At 44.5% G+C, this 17,694-nt stretch overlaps 1 protein-coding gene across 2 annotated transcripts in view; it reads left to right on the forward strand.

Annotated features, from left to right (window-relative positions):
- LOC111968816 (rho GTPase-activating protein 39-like) overlaps nt 1-17,694 on the forward strand; it is a 53,438-nt gene that overhangs the window by 26,484 nt on the left and 9,260 nt on the right. For both annotated transcript variants that reach the window (XM_023994706.2, XM_023994713.2), the window contains exons 2-3: nt 4,017-4,895; nt 16,250-17,513. In XM_023994706.2, coding sequence (XP_023850474.1) covers nt 4,017-4,895; nt 16,250-17,513 — 2,143 coding nt within the window. The remainder of the gene's footprint in view (nt 1-4,016; nt 4,896-16,249; nt 17,514-17,694) is intronic.

A 17,694-nucleotide genomic window follows, 5' to 3' on the forward strand; every position in this document is an offset into this window, starting at 1 on the left:
AGGGAAGGCTAAATAAAAAATGTATATTAATAAATGAATTCATAATTTTTTWAATAATAAACTGCATAATAAATAAATGTGGCTGCTCAGCCGCACTGCTTCTTGACACTGCTCACTTAACCCGGAAGCCAGCCGCACCAATGTGTYGGAGGAAACACCGTCCAGCTGGCGACCAGCGTCAGCTTACAGGCGCCCGGGCCCACCACAAGGAGTCGCTTGTGGGACAAGGAAATCCCGGCCGGCCAAACCCTCCCCTAACCCGGACGATGCTGGGCCAATTGTGGGTGGGGTGTGTGGAATAGGACTATTGACTACTTGGTGGGTCCAGGACGATACCAGTATCGTGATACTCATTAGTATTGTGGCGAGGAAACAAAACATGAAGCGGATTTAACTTATTTAGGAAAACAGCCCTAATGTTGGAAACAAACATCATTATGCTGTCATCCAGAGTCACATTTTATTTATTTTCCAAGCTTATAGCACACAATATTTTACATACAGCAGGTTTTTAACTTTCAGTGATACCCATCCCGGATCCGGGAGCATCCTCATCAAAAAAGCTGACTAGCATAGCCTAGCCTAACGGGACAGGGATATCATATAATATAATTTTCATGAAATCACAAGTCCAATACAGCAAATGAAAGATAAACATCTTGTGAATCCAGCCATCATTTCCGATTTTTTTTATGTTTTACAGCGAAAACACAATATGTATTTCTATTAGCTAACCACAATAGCCAAAGACTCAACCGCATATTTTCACCATGTTTCTACCGCATAGGTAGCTATCACAAAACCGACCAAATAGAGATATAATTAGTCACTAACCAAGAAACAACTTCATCAGATGACAGTCTTATAACATGTTATACAATGCATTTGTTTTGTTTTGAGGTATAAATCATAGTTTGCAGCTACCATCAAAAATATCACCAAAGCAGCCAAAATTACAGAGAGCAATGTGAAATACCTAAATACTCATCATAAAACATTTATGAAAAATACATGATGTACAGCAAATGAAAGATAAACATCTTGTGAATCCAGCCAATATTTCCGATTTAAAAAAAAAAGTGTTTTACAGCGAAAACACAATATATATTTCTATTAGCTCACTACAGTAGCCAAACACACAACGCAATTTACTCCCCGCAAAAATAGCTTGCACAAAACCGACAAAATAGAGATAAAATKAATCACTAACCTTGACCAACTTCATCAGATGACAGTCTTATAACATCAGGCTATACAATACACTTATGTTTTGTTCGAAAATGTGCATATTTAGAGCTACAAATCCTGATTATACATTGTGAATACGTAGCATCGATTCACCAGAATGTCCTGAGCTATTTTGGACACTCACCTAATCTGACCAAAGAACTCATCATAAACTTTACAGAAAAATACTTGTTGTATGGCAAATGAAAGATACACTGGTTCTTAATGCAACCGCCGTGTTAGATTTTTAAAAATAACTTTACCATAACAAACAGCTTGCGTTATTGCGAGACAGCGCTCGCCAAAACGGCAGAGAATAGGAATCAACATTTTCCACAGAAATATGAAATAACATCATAAATTGTTCTTACTTTTGCTGAGCTTCCATCAGAATCTTGTACAAGGAGTCCTTGGTCCAGAATAAATCGTTGTTTGGTTTTAGAATGTCCTTTTCTTCTGTCGAATTCGCGCCACAATGCTAGCCAAGCTTGATAACGTTCCCATCTTCTCTCTACGCAAAGAACGGAAAACTCAAAGTCCCAATAAACGTTGAATAATCTGATAAAACTCGGTTGAAAAAGCATACTTTACGATGTTATTATCACATGTATCAAATAAAATCAGAGCCGGAGATATTCGCCGTGTAAACCGAACGCTTATCAGAAGACAATATCGAGGTGCTTCGCGCGCCTTGGTAGAGAAAGGAAATTCCTGACCTGCCACTCCAAAAGCTCTTGTTCGACCTCAGATCAAGCTAGACACCCCATTCCACCTTCCACTGCCTGTTGACATCTAGTGGAAGGCATATGAAGTGCATGTATATCGATAAATATAAGCCGGTTGAATAGGCAGGCCCTGAAACAGAGCCCCATTTTCAGAATTTTCACTTCCTGTCTGGAAGTTTGCTGCCAAATGAGTTCTGTTTTACTCACAGATATAATTCAAACCGTTTTAGARACTTGAGAGTGTTTTCTATCCAATAGTATTGCATATTGTATGATCTAGAATAGAGTACGAGGCCGTTTAAATTGGGCACGATTTTTTCCAAAGTGAAAATAGCGCCCCCCTATTGACAAGAAGTTTAAAGGACCAAAGAGTTTGGTCTGCTTTGTRTTTTAATTTTTGCCATGAAAAAAATATTGCGATATTGGCATCGTCACAGCCCTACTGCTTAGGCCTCCATTTTGACTGTACCTTCATTTCCACTCCTTAAACTGCTGATCCATCAGTGTAAAAATCGTCCCCTCCTCAACTGAAACGAGCATACCCATGGCGCCTCACTGCAGGACTCTTTTGGGATCAGCTAGACTTGTAAACGTTACCCCCCCCACATCATGCCAATCCGTCATGACCTAAACACTCTCGCTCTCTCTTTCTCTCTTTCTCCCTCGCTCTYTCTCTGATTCACTCACTTACTCTCGCACTCACATAGTGATGTATGTGGACACTTAAATACTTTCACTGCAGATACTCAGAAGAAAACAGGGCTAATTTTCAGATTAGATACAGATGTATTTGTCTCTTTCTTGAAGAGGTTGGTCCTATTGTAGCCATATTCTGTGACAGTGAATAATGTGTGCTTGTTCAGAATGGGAGCCAGGTGGTTTCCCAGCAGACAGTAGAGACACACACAGTGACAGCACACAGGCAGGGATGGTGTAGAGGGCCTCTGTCCCCTTGTATTTTCACCTGAATGTGGCTGAAGAACAGGGCAATACATAGATTGTTTCCAGTTTCCACTGAGCTTTATGCTCAACGCAAAGACGGTCTTGTCAACTTGGCTGGCAGTCTGCTCTTCTGAGGCTATTTTGAGGCTGGGGGATGCAGGGGACTTACTTGGCAGGATCACAAGGAACAAATGTRGGCATGCGTTAGGCACTGTGGGCCGTGCTGGACACCCTGCGCCCCCTCGCTACCACAGGTACCCTGGACATGTGTCCCAAACTGGAGGGAAAGGGAAAGAATCCCTGTGTCTATCTTCTGCCTCCCTCCTCACCATCCGCGCCTTCTGCCTACCCTCCTCACCAGCCCCCAGTCTGGTACTCAGCCCAGTAGAAGGACACAGGCTCCGGCTGGCTGTGGTCCCTCGTGGATTCATTGGCACACTTAAAGCTGCTCTGCATCAGATAACTAGATTAAACATCATCACACTCATCATCAAATATCAGAATGAGCTTGTAGAGCTGTATCACCTTTCAGTTAAGTCAGGAACACATTTTGATTCAATCTGACAGGTTACCCCCTTAATGACACATTCCCCTGTACCCTGTCTGTGTGTATGTGGGCCAGTGTCTCCCAATCCCCACCCGAACCTCTGTGTTCTGCTGAGTTAGCTGCTAGTGTTCCTTACGCCATACCCTGTGTGATGCTGCTGGRGCGGATGGTGCTCTCCAGGCCTGCTGGCTGTGGTCTTAGTGCCGTACTGAGTGTGTCCACCTGTCGCATACTACAGACACACAGTGCTACTCCTGCTGCYCCTCTGCCCACCAGATGGTTGACATCACTGCTGAACCAGCGTTCTATAGCACTGTCTCACACACAGATGGACACGTGTTGTGGTCGCTAACATTCATACTCTCCATACGGGTCATCTGAAGGTGTAGTCCGTGTTTGACTGTGTAAGTTGTTTAAAGATTGTTTGTTGAATGAGCAGCATGTAACAGGGATGGTCATTTCAGTAGGATTTCCAGACCAAACCAATTGTTTGTGTTATTAATGGCTTCAAATCTGTTTGCCTCTTCCTCGTTGTTCTCAGTTCTAACAACACTATTTCTTGTGTCTGTTTTCAGTCCTGATTGGGTGGAGATCCTGGAGCCACGCTCTCGAGAGCACATGTACCTGAACCTGGCCACCAGCGAATGCGGCTGGAACCCTCCTTTGGGCACCGCCATTCGTCAGGCCGATGGTAACCAGTGGTGGGAGCTGTTTGACCCCCAGAGTGGCCGCTTCTACTACTACAATTCCGTGGAACGGCGGACTATCTGGCACCGACCCCAGGGGGGTGACATAGTGCCCCTGTCTCAGCTACAGGCTATGAAGCACTGTTCTGAGGCCAAGCGGGCCGGGGAGAGCAGAGAGAGGCACCATGAGGCGGGGAGTACAGGCAGCCAGGGATGCCGTACCCCTCTTCCAGAGCACCATGGGGCAGGTAGCCTGGGGAGTACAGGCAGCCAGGGATGCCGCACCCCTCTTCCAGAGCACCATGGGGCAGGGAGCCTGGTCAGTACAGGCAGCCAGGGACGCCGCATCCCTCTTCCAGAGCACCATGGGGCAGGGAGCCTGGGAGTACAGGGAGCGCAGGGATGCCGCACCCCTCTTCCAGAGCACCATGGGGCAGGGAGCCTGGGGAGTACAGGCAGCCAGGGATGCCACACCCCTCTTCCAGAGCACCATGGGGCAGGGAGCCTGGGGAGTACAGGGAGCCAGGGATGCTGCACCCCTCTTCCAGAGCACCATGGGGCAGGGAGCCTGGGGAGTACAGGCAGCCAGGGATGCCGCACCCCTCTTCCAGAGCACCATGGGGCAGGGAGCCTGGGGCGCCGCACTTCTCTCCCAGAGCAGGAGAACTCCGTCCCCAAAACCCCTGAGACCAACAGCGAGAGTGAGACCACGGACATAGGACCAGCTCAGGGAGGCAGCAGCTCGGATGGAACTAAGGAGTCACTGAAGTATGTCTGATCTCTCTGTTTTACTGTTGAATCAAATGACTGTTAATAGGGAGGATGTAGTTGTACTTAAAAATTTGAGGATTGTATTTCAGTAAAGAGGACATGGTAATAACAAAAATTTATTGTTATCCCACCATGTGGCATGTTGACTTTGGGCATGAGACATTGTTGTATTATTTAGACTTTTGACCAGTGAGACTAATCTCAGACTCCTTTATTTTCATTCTCACTTATCTTGACATTCCACATGCCCCATATTTCCATMGTTTTCTCTGTGAATCACACCGCGGCCGTTTAAAGTAAATTGCTACCAAATGCGAAGACGATTGCAGTCATAAAGTACATGACATGCCCTCTCCCCTCACATTGGTAGAAAGACCCCTAACAGTAAGAGCCATTCAAAGACCCCATCATGTGCTCAGCGCTGTGGCAACACACACTGTCCAAACTAGCATCTCCCCTTCAGAGGCAGATTCCAGACATGCCAGTTATTTATTTCCTTATTTCCCCTTGCCCGTGGCCACTAGTGCTGTCTCAGTGCCCCTGTGCTGCTCACTTCCTCTCCGGCCCCATATAAACTAATTTCATTTTCCTAAAACARCCCAAGGCCCCCCCATCAGAAACAAATGGGGGTCTCTGGTGGAGGAAGCCAAATCACACATGACTGAGGTCCTCTTTAATATCATTTTAGAGAAGAGATGTGAAAGAGTGTTGTCTGTTCTTGGGTAATAACATGCAGAACCTCTACATTCCAGTTAGTTCTAAACAGGAGACCCTGTTGTTCCTAGAGGTGTTTGTGTGTTGTCAGTTGCCCCTCTGCTCTCTGCCTGGGTCCTGGGTCTATCCTCGCCGGGGCCAGCAGGAGTCTCCTACCCTCTGACCGCCGACCCTGATTATGTAAGGTAGAAGGGAAACTAATTGTTCACCCCTCTCTGTCAGAGGGCCCTGGTGGAGGTACAGCCTGCTTGACTGCTTGACATTCCGTCCTTCAGAAGGGTTTACTCCACAGGGATCTCCACCACTCTGCGGTCATACCTAATTACTAAACTTTTCCCAGAAGTCTCCATGTCTCCACAAAACAATGGGCAGCTGTGTGGAACTCTTCTGGGCTCTGCATCCCAGTTAGCCATATGGTGGTTTTCACTGGTCTCTCTGGACTTTTAATTACATATCACCATGAAATGAGGAGAGAAGCTGGAATGTGACAACACTAAATGGATGAAAACAAACTGAGTTAGAATTTCATGTTTGGGGTTGGAGAGGAGAGGAACAATTCAGACCTGTGCTCTTCTCTTCTTCCCATCTGTCTGGCTGACTGGTCATGACTAGGCTCAGCTGTTCAGTAGTGTTGAAGGCTCTGAGTGTGRTAGGCACATGTGGCATGTAGGGGTCTTTTTGAAAGAAGCACACCAATTAGCCTTAGTTTGTTCAACGACTTGGGGGGGAAGTATGGCATCCGTTTTTACAGGAGTGAAAAAATAGCATGCCATTCAGTTAGGTTCCTCTATTTTGTGTATAATGTCTACTTCAGTTTGACCAAGTTCCCCTTTCTTTCTTTGCTGATATTTGTGGTATTTCAAAGAATCTTTTCAGAAAATCATATTTAACAGTTGATGATGACGTTTGAGAAAGAAGTGTTCAGAGGAAACCGTTCCAAATCACAGTTGTTACAATCAAGGTTTCCTTTGTTTAGTTCTAAAAAATACATCTCAGGAGTTGTAATACAGCAAACACTGAGTGTATAAAACATTAATAACACTTTCCTAATATTAACTTGCCCACCCATTTTTGCCCTCAGAACAGCCTCAATTCATCGGGGCATGGACTCCACAAGGTGTCGAAAGCRTTCCACAGGGATGCTGGCCCATGTTGACGCCAATGCTTCCCACAGTTGTGTCTAATTGGCTGGATGTCCTTTGGGTGGTGGATCATTCTTGATACACACAGGAAACTGTTAAGTGTGAAAAACCCTGCAGCATTGCTGTTCTTGACAAAAAACTGGTGCGCCTGGCACCTACTGCCATACCACGTTCAAAGGCACTTAAATATTTTGTCTTGCCCATTCACTCTCTGAATGGCACACAATACACAATCCATGTCTCAATTGTCTCAAGGCTTAAAATCCTTATTTAACCTGTCTCCTCCCCTTCATCTACACTGATTGAAGTGGATTTAACAAGTGACATCAATAAGGGATCATAGCTTTCACCTGGATTCACCTGCTCAGTGAAGAGCAGATGTTTGTAATGTTTTTTACACTCAGTGTACATCGGCCTGTTGAATTTCCAACAACATACCATCTGTATTATCCTATGCACTGTTTAGTTGATTCTCTCTCTCTCTCTCTTTCAATTTATCTGGCTTTATTGGCATGAGAAACATATGGTTACATTACCAAAGCAAGTGAAATAGATAATAAACAATAAAACATTTACAGTAAACATTACACTTGCAAAAGTTCCAAAAGAATAAAGACATTTCAAATGTCATATTATGTCTATATACAATGTTGTAATGATGTGCAAATAGTCTCTCTCTCTCACACACTTTCTCTTTCTCATGTGACAACAAGCAGACTGCTAAATCTGTTACTCATTGGCTAATTCTTGTCACATGACCTGGGTATTTCTGGTTATTCTGACCCTTTACGGCTCATCTGGAAAATACCTGAAACTCCCGGGGTAAACATGTCCATCACATGCAGAAGTGCTAGAGCAAGGGAATCTGATCTGTTTAAATGATGAAGGGTCAAAAAGGGTTCAGGAGCACCTTGCTTACAACATCTGTACTGTATTGTGGATTTCACAACCGATGACCTGTGTGTGTATGGGGGGGTTTATATGTGGGGTAGAAGTTGGGATAGCTTGCCATGTTGCTTTTTCTGTATTTGGACTTCCAGGGTACTGATGCATTGTCGTGGAAGTGTCCCGCTTGTTGAAGGCACATACGGGTCATAGCACTTTATTGTCCTGTGGGCTGGCCTCAGGGTTAGAATGGGTCACCAAAGGAAGACATGCCCTCATTTAAGCACAAGTGTTCCTCTCTGAGGAAGAAGTAAAGGTATGGTGAATAGTGAACCAAGGGACCAAATGAATAGTATGTGCCTTTTCATTAGCCTAGTGATATAGCCACACTCAAAAGACTGACAGGATTCAATCCAAGGCAGCCTGGCGAAGATCAAGCACACCTTTAACTTGTTGTTCCGGGTCGGCAAGCTATCGGCGTTGCACAACGAGATTCCCATGAAGTACAGTATAGACACATTCTTTCTGTGCCAAGATGTAGCTCATTGGGTCCAGATTTCAAGTGATTTGCATTACGTAGCGATAGGAAGCCCTAATACTACACATTATCCCCTCAATCCCCCATTTCTCTGATACAAGTGTGAGTATTGTACTATAAATAGTGCCTTCCTGTATTATGCTCAATTTAAAATGTTTATTCTATTCTACTGAGCCATTTACTTTATTTTCTTATTCTTATATTGAATTATTTATTATTGTTGTTGCATTGTCGAGAAGGAACTTGTAAGTACATAAGCCTAATAAAACTTTAAACTTGATTCTTTGCCATATTTTGACACAACACAAAAGCCCTGTGACACATCCCTATGAGACTGCATTGTGATGATATGAAGGCAAGAAAAAGTTATGTTTGGGGGTTTTGAGAATTGGAAGATTTAAAAAAATCCCTGCTCGGCAAATGAAAGCAAAAGTACATACAACCTGGTTATCACATTTCTCTGACTCATAGTAGAGACATCACCAGTAGATTGATTTAGGAAATTAGGAGGAGTCTGTGTTTTAAATAGTTGAGTCACACATTGACTGGATGTTTACAGGTCTGACACAAGCTTTGCCACTTTCATCTGTGTGTGCTCTCTGAGTCTGGACTAATAGCAGCGCTTTAAAGACTTTGGAAATAGCACGTGTACTATTTTATCTCTGTGCTCCTGGCTTGGTAAGATGKTTTTTTCCAGTTAAGAAGTAACACTTTGAACTTTAAGTATAACGATCTGGTTAAATGGGTCTGGGTGGCTGGCGCTCGTTGTGACAATGTCCTTATTTCTTTCTCTTCCAGTTTTCACTCTCTTCTTTGTGAAGTTTAAGTTTTATGGTGTCCTCAGAAAACTAGATTACAGACCAACTGTTTTGTGTTTTTTTTAAACTAGAGCAGCACGTCCAGCCTCTATTGTTTTATTTGAGACCTGCTTTAAGCATTCTCATGTTACTGGACCTAGATGTCGTCATATACAGAGTACTGTGCTATGCTGAGATGCCTTCCATTGCTCTGATGAAGGCCAGTGGCACCACATGTGCACCAGTCTCTGGCATGACAAGCATGCTATATCAGTTGACTTAAAGTATTCATTCACCTCAACCATGAGAATCAGTGAGCAATGTGAGCATGGTGTTTCAGTGGCTCCCATGACACACCTCCAGATCAGTGTTAATTGAGAAGATGTGGTTTTATCACTGTAATCCGAGGAGTGTGTTCTGATGGTGTATCTGGTTCCATTTGTGTCTCTCTGACCCAATGCTGGGACGGTCTCTCCCTGTCACCATGTCCCACAGCCTGGAGACTGGTGGGGGTCCCAGTGACTGTCCCCAGCCCTGCTTCAGGGCTCCTAGCTGGGTGGGGTGATTGCGTAGGGTGGAAGTGGGAGCTATGTGCAGCTGGTAGACATGATGTCTCAGAGCAGGGAGGTGTGTTCAGCTGTCTCTAACCTCAGAGGTGTCTCTGCAGGTCCCCTGTTTCTCATCTCACCCCTCTGCCACTCCTGCTTTTCTAAGTCTTGATTGGGTTGTCTCTGTTACAGGTTGTTCTATCAGTTTTGCCAAGGCATATTCCTCTTGTTGGTTTCCTATGGCATAAAGTTCTGTATTGAACCATGTGGTCATGGGTGGCGGCTAGTAGTATCTGTGGATTGGCTGTGAAATTGACTTGTTTCCTTCCTCTATGCAGATCGTGGTGATCTCATTGTCCAAAGCTCTGARGTGCTTGTGTTTGTTCTCAGAGCCTGGCCTAGACGACCTCATGTCCTCTCCTGTCTGACAGAGGATCATAATAATAACCCCTGTTTTCAGACCCCCCGCTATTCCCTGTATGTTAGGGGTACTTCCCAATCCATATCCCTATCTGCCACAGTGACTGAGCTGATGAGTTTTCCAACCAAGGTTATTCCTGGAAAGAAAGAACATTTCTTGCTAATAGCTTAATATGTATATTTAGCTATAGCTTTTCCTACCACTACCACAATTACAACAATCACACTGAAGGAGTGGAGGTAGGAGCAGCGGTCAGGGGCGTAAGACACCAGAACTGTCGAAAAATACAAATTTGCTGACCGTTAAGTGGATTTGCTGGATTTKCTGCTCCGTAACCCAATCTAATTACCCAGTCAGGCAAAGGATTCTAACTTAATTTCATCTTTCTGTTTTCCTCAAGATCTCGTATATTAGCCAACGCCTTAAGTAATATGTATATCTATGGACAAGGGTGACTTGGTGATCTAAAGATGATCCCTGTGTAAAACCAGATGCATTTTGTAAAATGGGCTGTTCTTTTTTCTGAATGCTGGTGTCGTGTCTTTACTATGGATTAAATTATATGACATGCTATTTTACAAAATCAATTCTCTGTAATTAATATTACCTGTCATGTAAATGTAATTAACTAGGAAGTCGGGGCACCACGGAATAATGTTTATAGAGCCGTTGTCTTCCGAATAAACTCTTAAAGACCTGGTAATCTTTTATATCAATAGCAGTCAATTATTAATCGTCACCTTATTCAGTCTCATCTGAACGTCGTAAAACTCTTGGTTATCTTCACAAACCCTGGCTAACTAGTTGAATCAGCAATACAAAATTTGGTTTAATTATTTATTTACTAAATACCTAAATAATCACACAGAATTATATATACACAGGATGGATCATACATTGATTACTAATTATGTCATAAAAGAAAACATCCCTAGAGGACGAAACCGATATGACGGCTGGTTACACAAAGAAAGGGGATTGGGTTAGAATGAAAGCGCGGGAAGACTGAGGAACAAAAGGATTGGGTCTCTATCAGACCTTATGAAGCTATGCTATCGTAAATACAGAATCTTATGCATTCTAAATAACCGCCCATTCGGAAAAGGAAAATGCAAGAAATATATTTACTCTGAGCTGCGCTTCGATAGGTTGGTCGAAGATGGAAGGCTGGGTTGCGCTGTAGTACCCTGTCATTCTGAAGAGATTGTTGGTCCTTTGCTAGGCCACGCATGTTTACAGCTGCTGCTGATAACTCGACGTCTAGGATGTATCACTTCTTTAGTGAATAAGAGTTCAAAGTTCACACCAATTTGCCATACTATAAGCTCATGCTGTATTCTGGCTGGTATAGGCGAAATTCATCTTTCCAGCATGGCGATCGTCACCCTCACGTTGAAATTTGCTCTTTTAAACGTATGGCCATCAGTCCTCACGTCATCGGGGACACAATGTTCATTTCGTTAGGTTGTAGTTATTCAACCATTTGCAACCAGAGCTCACGCTGAGGTTGGCTTAGTTCGCTGTGAATTGGGTCACGGGGGCTCTTATAGAAATGTAGAAAAGCTGTTGGTTCATCATTTCCAACCAATGCCTATTCACGTGGGCGTGGCCACTGATTGAGCATATTTTACTTATGAAAATAATTCTAATTTTAATAACTAAAATTACATTTTATCTTTTCACAAATAGTTTCATTTTTAAACATTTAAATTGCACAACAATTCCATGTGAATCTGATGTGTAGACTAGAATGTGTAGACTTTCCAAGATACAGTTAATGTCGTCCAATCATCAGTAATAATGTCTCAGACAACAACTGATCTGACATCATATTCTTTAAGTACCAACGGATACTTTCAACTGGTTGGATTACCGAAATATTGTTCTGTTCCCAACCTTTTGATATTAACATACTCACTTTACGTTAACAAAGGGCTTTCCAAGAGTCCATTCTGTAGAGTAGAGAGAGAAAAGGGGGAATGGTATTTATGGGGGTCATAAACCACACCAACAGGGCAACGTCATGACACTGGTAATATTCATATTCTGTGTTATTGTGGAATATAATCCCTTTAGTTAACATTATGTGAAGAGAACCCAACAGCCACTGTGGTCGGTGTGATGGAACACAGGGCTACAACACAGGCTATTTATGATTCTGGTAAAGCACACATGTTGACAAAGTGTCAATGAACCAGTAAGCTCAGGACTGACATATTTATCTTACTTAAGAGTGTCTGTCTGCTTGAGAAAATCTGTAGGTAGTCTTTAGATGGGCCTCTGCTCCATAGAGGGGCATTGCCATGACGACAGCARAACCATGCATTGCCTAATGCAAGGATGTCAAACATACGGACCACAGGGGTGGTTTGAGTGAGAAAAATAATAATAATAAAATAATCGAACTCGCTAATTTAAAATAACTAAAACGGAATGGAAACTGTGTAGGAATTATAATGGACCTACATTTATACAGTTACTTAACTGTCCAGCTCAGTAAAGCTAGACAGTCGGGGAGTATAGAAAATTCAAAAAAGATGGACAGAGGACTATMTTGCCAATGTTTCCACTCATTCCGGATGGCACTCTCCCACAACTAATCTCCCTCTCATTCTCTCTCGTTCTCCATCTCTCAGTTCAATTCAAATGGCTTGGGAAACATATGTTTAGATTACCAAAGCAATTGGAATCTCTCTCTTTCTCTGTCCTCCCACTTCACTCCTATTTTCTCACCACTGTGCTTTCTAGCGCTCTGTCTCTCTTTTAGAAGTGAGATCAGGCTGGTTGGGTGGTACAGTATAGTTGGATTAAGACTGCTACAGTAAGGAAAGCTTGTATATAGCGCTACTGTGGGCATTTGCATCAAGCCAGATATGWTCATGATAATCTTCTACTGCACACTGGCTGTGCTAACAATCAACATTATGTGCCAATGCTGCAGGGCTGAAAAAACTAGCTTGGCCTGGTTTGTACCACCCTGGGTGTGGTGTGACAATGACAAGTGAACAACAGACACAAAGCCAGATGAAATCCCCAGCTCTGCTCTCACCACTGGGAGCTAGACTCAGCATGTCTCCTATCCTATCATTATATTCTGTGACTCTGGTTTAACCTCAAAACAACTTCCAAGCAGAGGGTTGTGTTTATGTTGTTGTTACTGGTCATGTTAAAGAGGACTGACATCATTTAGCGTGTGGATAGAATTAAAACTTGGGTCGTTTTGGGCTCCAGAGTGGCGCAGAGGTMTAAGGAAMTGTATCTCAGTGCTAGAGGCATCACTACAGACCCTGGTTCGTTTCCAGGCTGTATCACAACCGGCCATGATTGGGAGTCCCATAGTGCGCCGCACAATTGGCCCAGCATCATCTGGGGTTTGGCCGGGATAGGCCGTCATTGTAAATAAGAATTTGTTCTTAACTGACTTGCCTAGTTAAATAAAAATTAATAAAATAGTATGGGAATGTAGAGTGTAATGGCAGCGATGCTGTGTTGATCTCAGCTCATTGTGTGGGGACCTAGACAATGTGCTTTCATATATTGATGCTCTACAGGCCAAGACAGGAAATAGACCCCCCCCCCTCTCTCTACAGGGACATCAGTCATAAACCAGACCACTCACAACTGGAKAATGAGACAAGTCATAAATAAGACAGATCCATTAAGTTAATTGACCACTTGTCTTGAGTAGTAACCTGATGATATGTGAGTGTGTGGGGGTGTATGTATAATGTGCTTACCATGTGGTCATTGTACTAAGTTATATGTGGTCTTTGGCCTTTTGCATAAATTCCTTCTTGCCCCTGTAATGGTTACTGTAATGTAGCCCAATCTGTGCCATAGTAAACGCTATTAAACTGGTGGTTTTATATAAATAACATAGTCATTTTACATGTATTTTTTTGTATTGGCAAATTAAGTCATTTTGCAATACAAAGGTTTGTATCAATATCAGACCAAAATTCAAGATCATAAGTAGAGGTAGCATCACTCACATCACCAACCCAGACCATCACAGAAGGTCCCCCATTTCAAAGAGCTCAGACAGCAGCRGTACATTTACAGCTGTCTCCCACCTCAGGCTGTCACACTCTGCAGTGAGAACTAACACAGCCCAGACACTGKCCGTTTTGAAGTGGCTTCCATGGGGAGGCAGGTAGCCTAGTGGTTAGAGCATCGGGCCAGTAACCGAAAGTTTGCAAGATCGAATCCCTGAGCTGACAAGGTAAAAATCTGTCGTTCTGCCCCTAAACAAGGCAGTTAACCCACTGTTCCTAGGCTGTCATTGTAAATAAGAATTTGTTCTTAACTGACTTGCCTAGTCAAATAAAGGTTAAATAAAACATTTTAAAATCCTCTCTGCAGTGTGTTACTAGGCTCTGCAGGGACAGGGCTGTATGTGCAATGCTATGCTGGGAGGTGGCTCAGGCCTAGCTGTTGATGGGCTGTCTCTTCAACCGCTTTGAAGAGACTGTTTACATTCAAATCACTGAAATGGCGTGACTCAGACAGAGAGAAAGACAGAGAGAATGCAATGCAATGGCTGGGAGGTAAGAAGGATGTAAATACGTTTTGCGCTTGGTTTGGGAAGCTCTAGCCTCAGGGGAATTGTTTCTGTATTGTTACAAACTACAGACGGTGCCTCTTTCTCCTCTCTGTCCTCTTCCTGCTCCCCTGCTCAGCTCCCCAGTGACTCCTGTCCTGAGCCTTAGGAGGAAGCGTGTGACGCAGTGAGTCAGTCTGTTAGATATCTGGCTGCAGAAGGACAGAGGCATTCAGGTTTAATATTGTTTAGTGTGTTATTGGCTATACAGTAGAGAGGAGGGCAGAAGGACAGAGGCATTCAGGTTTTAATATGGTTTAGTGTGTTATTGGCTATACAGTAGAGAGGAGGGCAGAAGGACAGAGGCATTCAGGTTTAATATTGTTTAGTGTGTTATTGGCTATACAGTAGAGAGGAGGGCAGAAGGACAGAGGCATTCAGGTTTAATATTGTACGTTTGTTCATTGGCTATACAGTAGAGAGGAGGGCAGAAGGACAGAGGCATTCAGGTTTAATATTGTTTAGTGTGTTATTGGCTATACAGTAGAGAGGAGGGCAGAAGGTAAGTCTGCTTTTCTAATCCTTGGTCTGTACTGCTAATATTGTAACGCATGCTTGACCTTTTGATTCTTAAAGTAAGCAGATAACTCTTATGTTGTATGGTAGGAGTTGTTTCAGTCACAGTTGGTCAGATGGATAGGGCTGTGGCGGTCACACAAAATGTTGTATTCGTTGAATTTCAAGCAAATAACTGCTGGTCTCGCGGTAATTGACCGTTAATTAATATAAACACATTTAGTATCTTCTGACTTCTACATACACTACCGGTCAAAAGTTTTAGAACACCTACTCTGGAATGCTGGCCTTCTAGGCAGAGTTGCAAAGAAAAAGCCATATCTCAGACTGGCCAATAAAAATAAAAGATTAAGATGGGCAAAAGAACACAGACATTGGACAGAGGAACTCTGCCTAGAAGGCCAGCATCCCGGAGTCGCCTCTTCACTGTTGACATTGAGACTGGTGTTTTGCGGGTACTATTTAATGAAGCTGCCAGTTGAGTACTTGTGAGGCATCTGTTTCTCTTGCTCAGTTGTGCACCGGGGTCTCCCACTCTTTCTATTCAGGTTAGAGACGTTTTGCACTGTTCTGTGAAGGGAGTAGTACACAGCATGGAACGAGATCTTCAGTTTCTTGGCAATTTCTCGCATGGAATAGCCTTCCTTTCTCAGAACAAGAATAGACTGACGMGTTTCAGAAGAAAGTTTTTTGGTTTCTGGCCATTTTGAGCCTATGATCGAACCCACAAAWGCTGATGCTCCAGATACTTAACTAGTCTAAAGAAGGCCAGCTTTATTGCTTCTTTAATCAGGACAACAGTTTTCAGCTGTGCTAACATAATTACAAAAGGGTTTTGTAATGATCAATTAGCCTTTTAAAATTATAAACTTGAATTAGCTAACACAACGTGCCATTGGAACACAGGAGTGATGGTTKCTGATAATGGGCCTCTGTACGCCTATGTAGATATTCCATTAAAAAAATATGCCTTTTCCAGATACAATAGTCATTTACAACAATAACAATGTCTACACTGTATTTCTGGTCAATTTGATATTGTTTTAATGGACAAAACATTTCCTTTTCTTTCAAAAACAAGGACATTTTTAAGTGACCCCAAACTTTTGAACGGTAGTGTATGTGTGTGCGATATCTCTTTAAATCTAAACCCAGATCTCATCCTTTCCCTCATTCTCTCTCTATTCCAGGGAGCTCTCTCAGAGATGGCAGCCTTCCCCAGTGTCTAAGGCAGCCATATTGGTAAATGTGAACAGTGTCAGTCGGATCCAGCCTGGAGGCCCATCTAGCCCGGCCCTGCAACTCCGTCACCATAACACACACACCAAGCCCAGTGGCCACCAGACCTTCACCCTCCTCCCCGTCAGCAGCAAGCCCCCGTGGGCACACGCCTGCTTTGCCCAGGGCTACAAGACCGCTCCCTCTGGCAAGATGGCCGCCGATGCCCACCACCTAAGGAAGACGGGCAACGGAAGATTCTATCTGGTGTCCTCTGACCCTCCCCAAACCCCAGGCAATCTCAGATCCCAGCTCAGCACCCCCAGGTCAGTGTCACCCCAGTATGCCTCCACACTTCCCCTCTACGATGACGCGGGATCACAGTGTCCCATCTATGATGAGCCTCCTGCGGACATGGAGGTGGAGGGGGCTAACCTCCATAATGGGCCTGGTGGTCTGTCCCGCCTCACCCCCACACACAGCCTGCAGAAGCTCAGGCTCCTCCAGCAACCTGGCTCCTCTCAYTCAATCTCTAGGCACAAGAGGAACCCCTCTGACTACAGTCCTGCTGGCCTGGAGGGCATCAGGCACATGGTCAATGTGGACCCCAAACAGGCCCTTCTGTCCACCTCCCCTGGCCTCAACCGCACCCCCACCCCACAACCGGACCCCCWCTTGGCCCAGCCCCAGAGGGAGTCAGGGACCCCAGTGATGCCAGGTATCCTGGAGAAGAAGCAGACATGGCGGGCCCTGGAGGCCAGTGTGTTGAGGGCAATGGAGGCTCGCCACAACAGGCAGAGCAGCCAGGACTTCCCCACACCTCCAGGGCCCCGGACCACCACCACCTACCAGGACTCTGGCTACTCCACTGGGCCCTCACCCAGCCTGAGGAGGAAGAGCCGGCGGAGGTTGGGGGCCGGAGGGAGACCAGGCTCAGTGGGCAGCAGCGGGGACCTGTGTGCCCTCAACGAGAGGCTGATGGTGGAGATGAGGGAGGTGGTGAGCCGCTCCAACACCATGAGGGAGATGAAGGCTGGAGGCCTGGCGACGCGAGAAGACGTCCCCTCCGCCAGCCGTTTGCTGAGCAGAGTAGGTAATCATAGCATCCCGGCCCTGGCGCCGCTGGAGATGCCAGGAAGGCAGAAGAGGACCTATGAGAAGGTAGACAGCCTGGAGAAGAGCATCACAAGCCAAGCCAGCCTCTCCTCACCAGACACCCCCGGACCTCCCTCACAGGTACACATACGCTCCGGTGTGTGTCTTTGTCTTTGGCTGCTCTCTGTCACCTGTCTCTGACTGTGAGAGATTAGATCTGATAAATTGAATAGTTCTGGTTTGTCTACTTGGTTAAAACCCTGACTGGTGCTTATTGTTGTGCGGTCTGTTTATGTAGAAAGGTTTGTTTTGTTTGTTTGGA

Source organism: Salvelinus sp. IW2-2015, linkage group LG1, assembly GCF_002910315.2.
Source record: "Salvelinus sp. IW2-2015 linkage group LG1, ASM291031v2, whole genome shotgun sequence".
Classification (NCBI taxonomy): Eukaryota; Metazoa; Chordata; class Actinopteri; order Salmoniformes; family Salmonidae; genus Salvelinus; species Salvelinus sp. IW2-2015.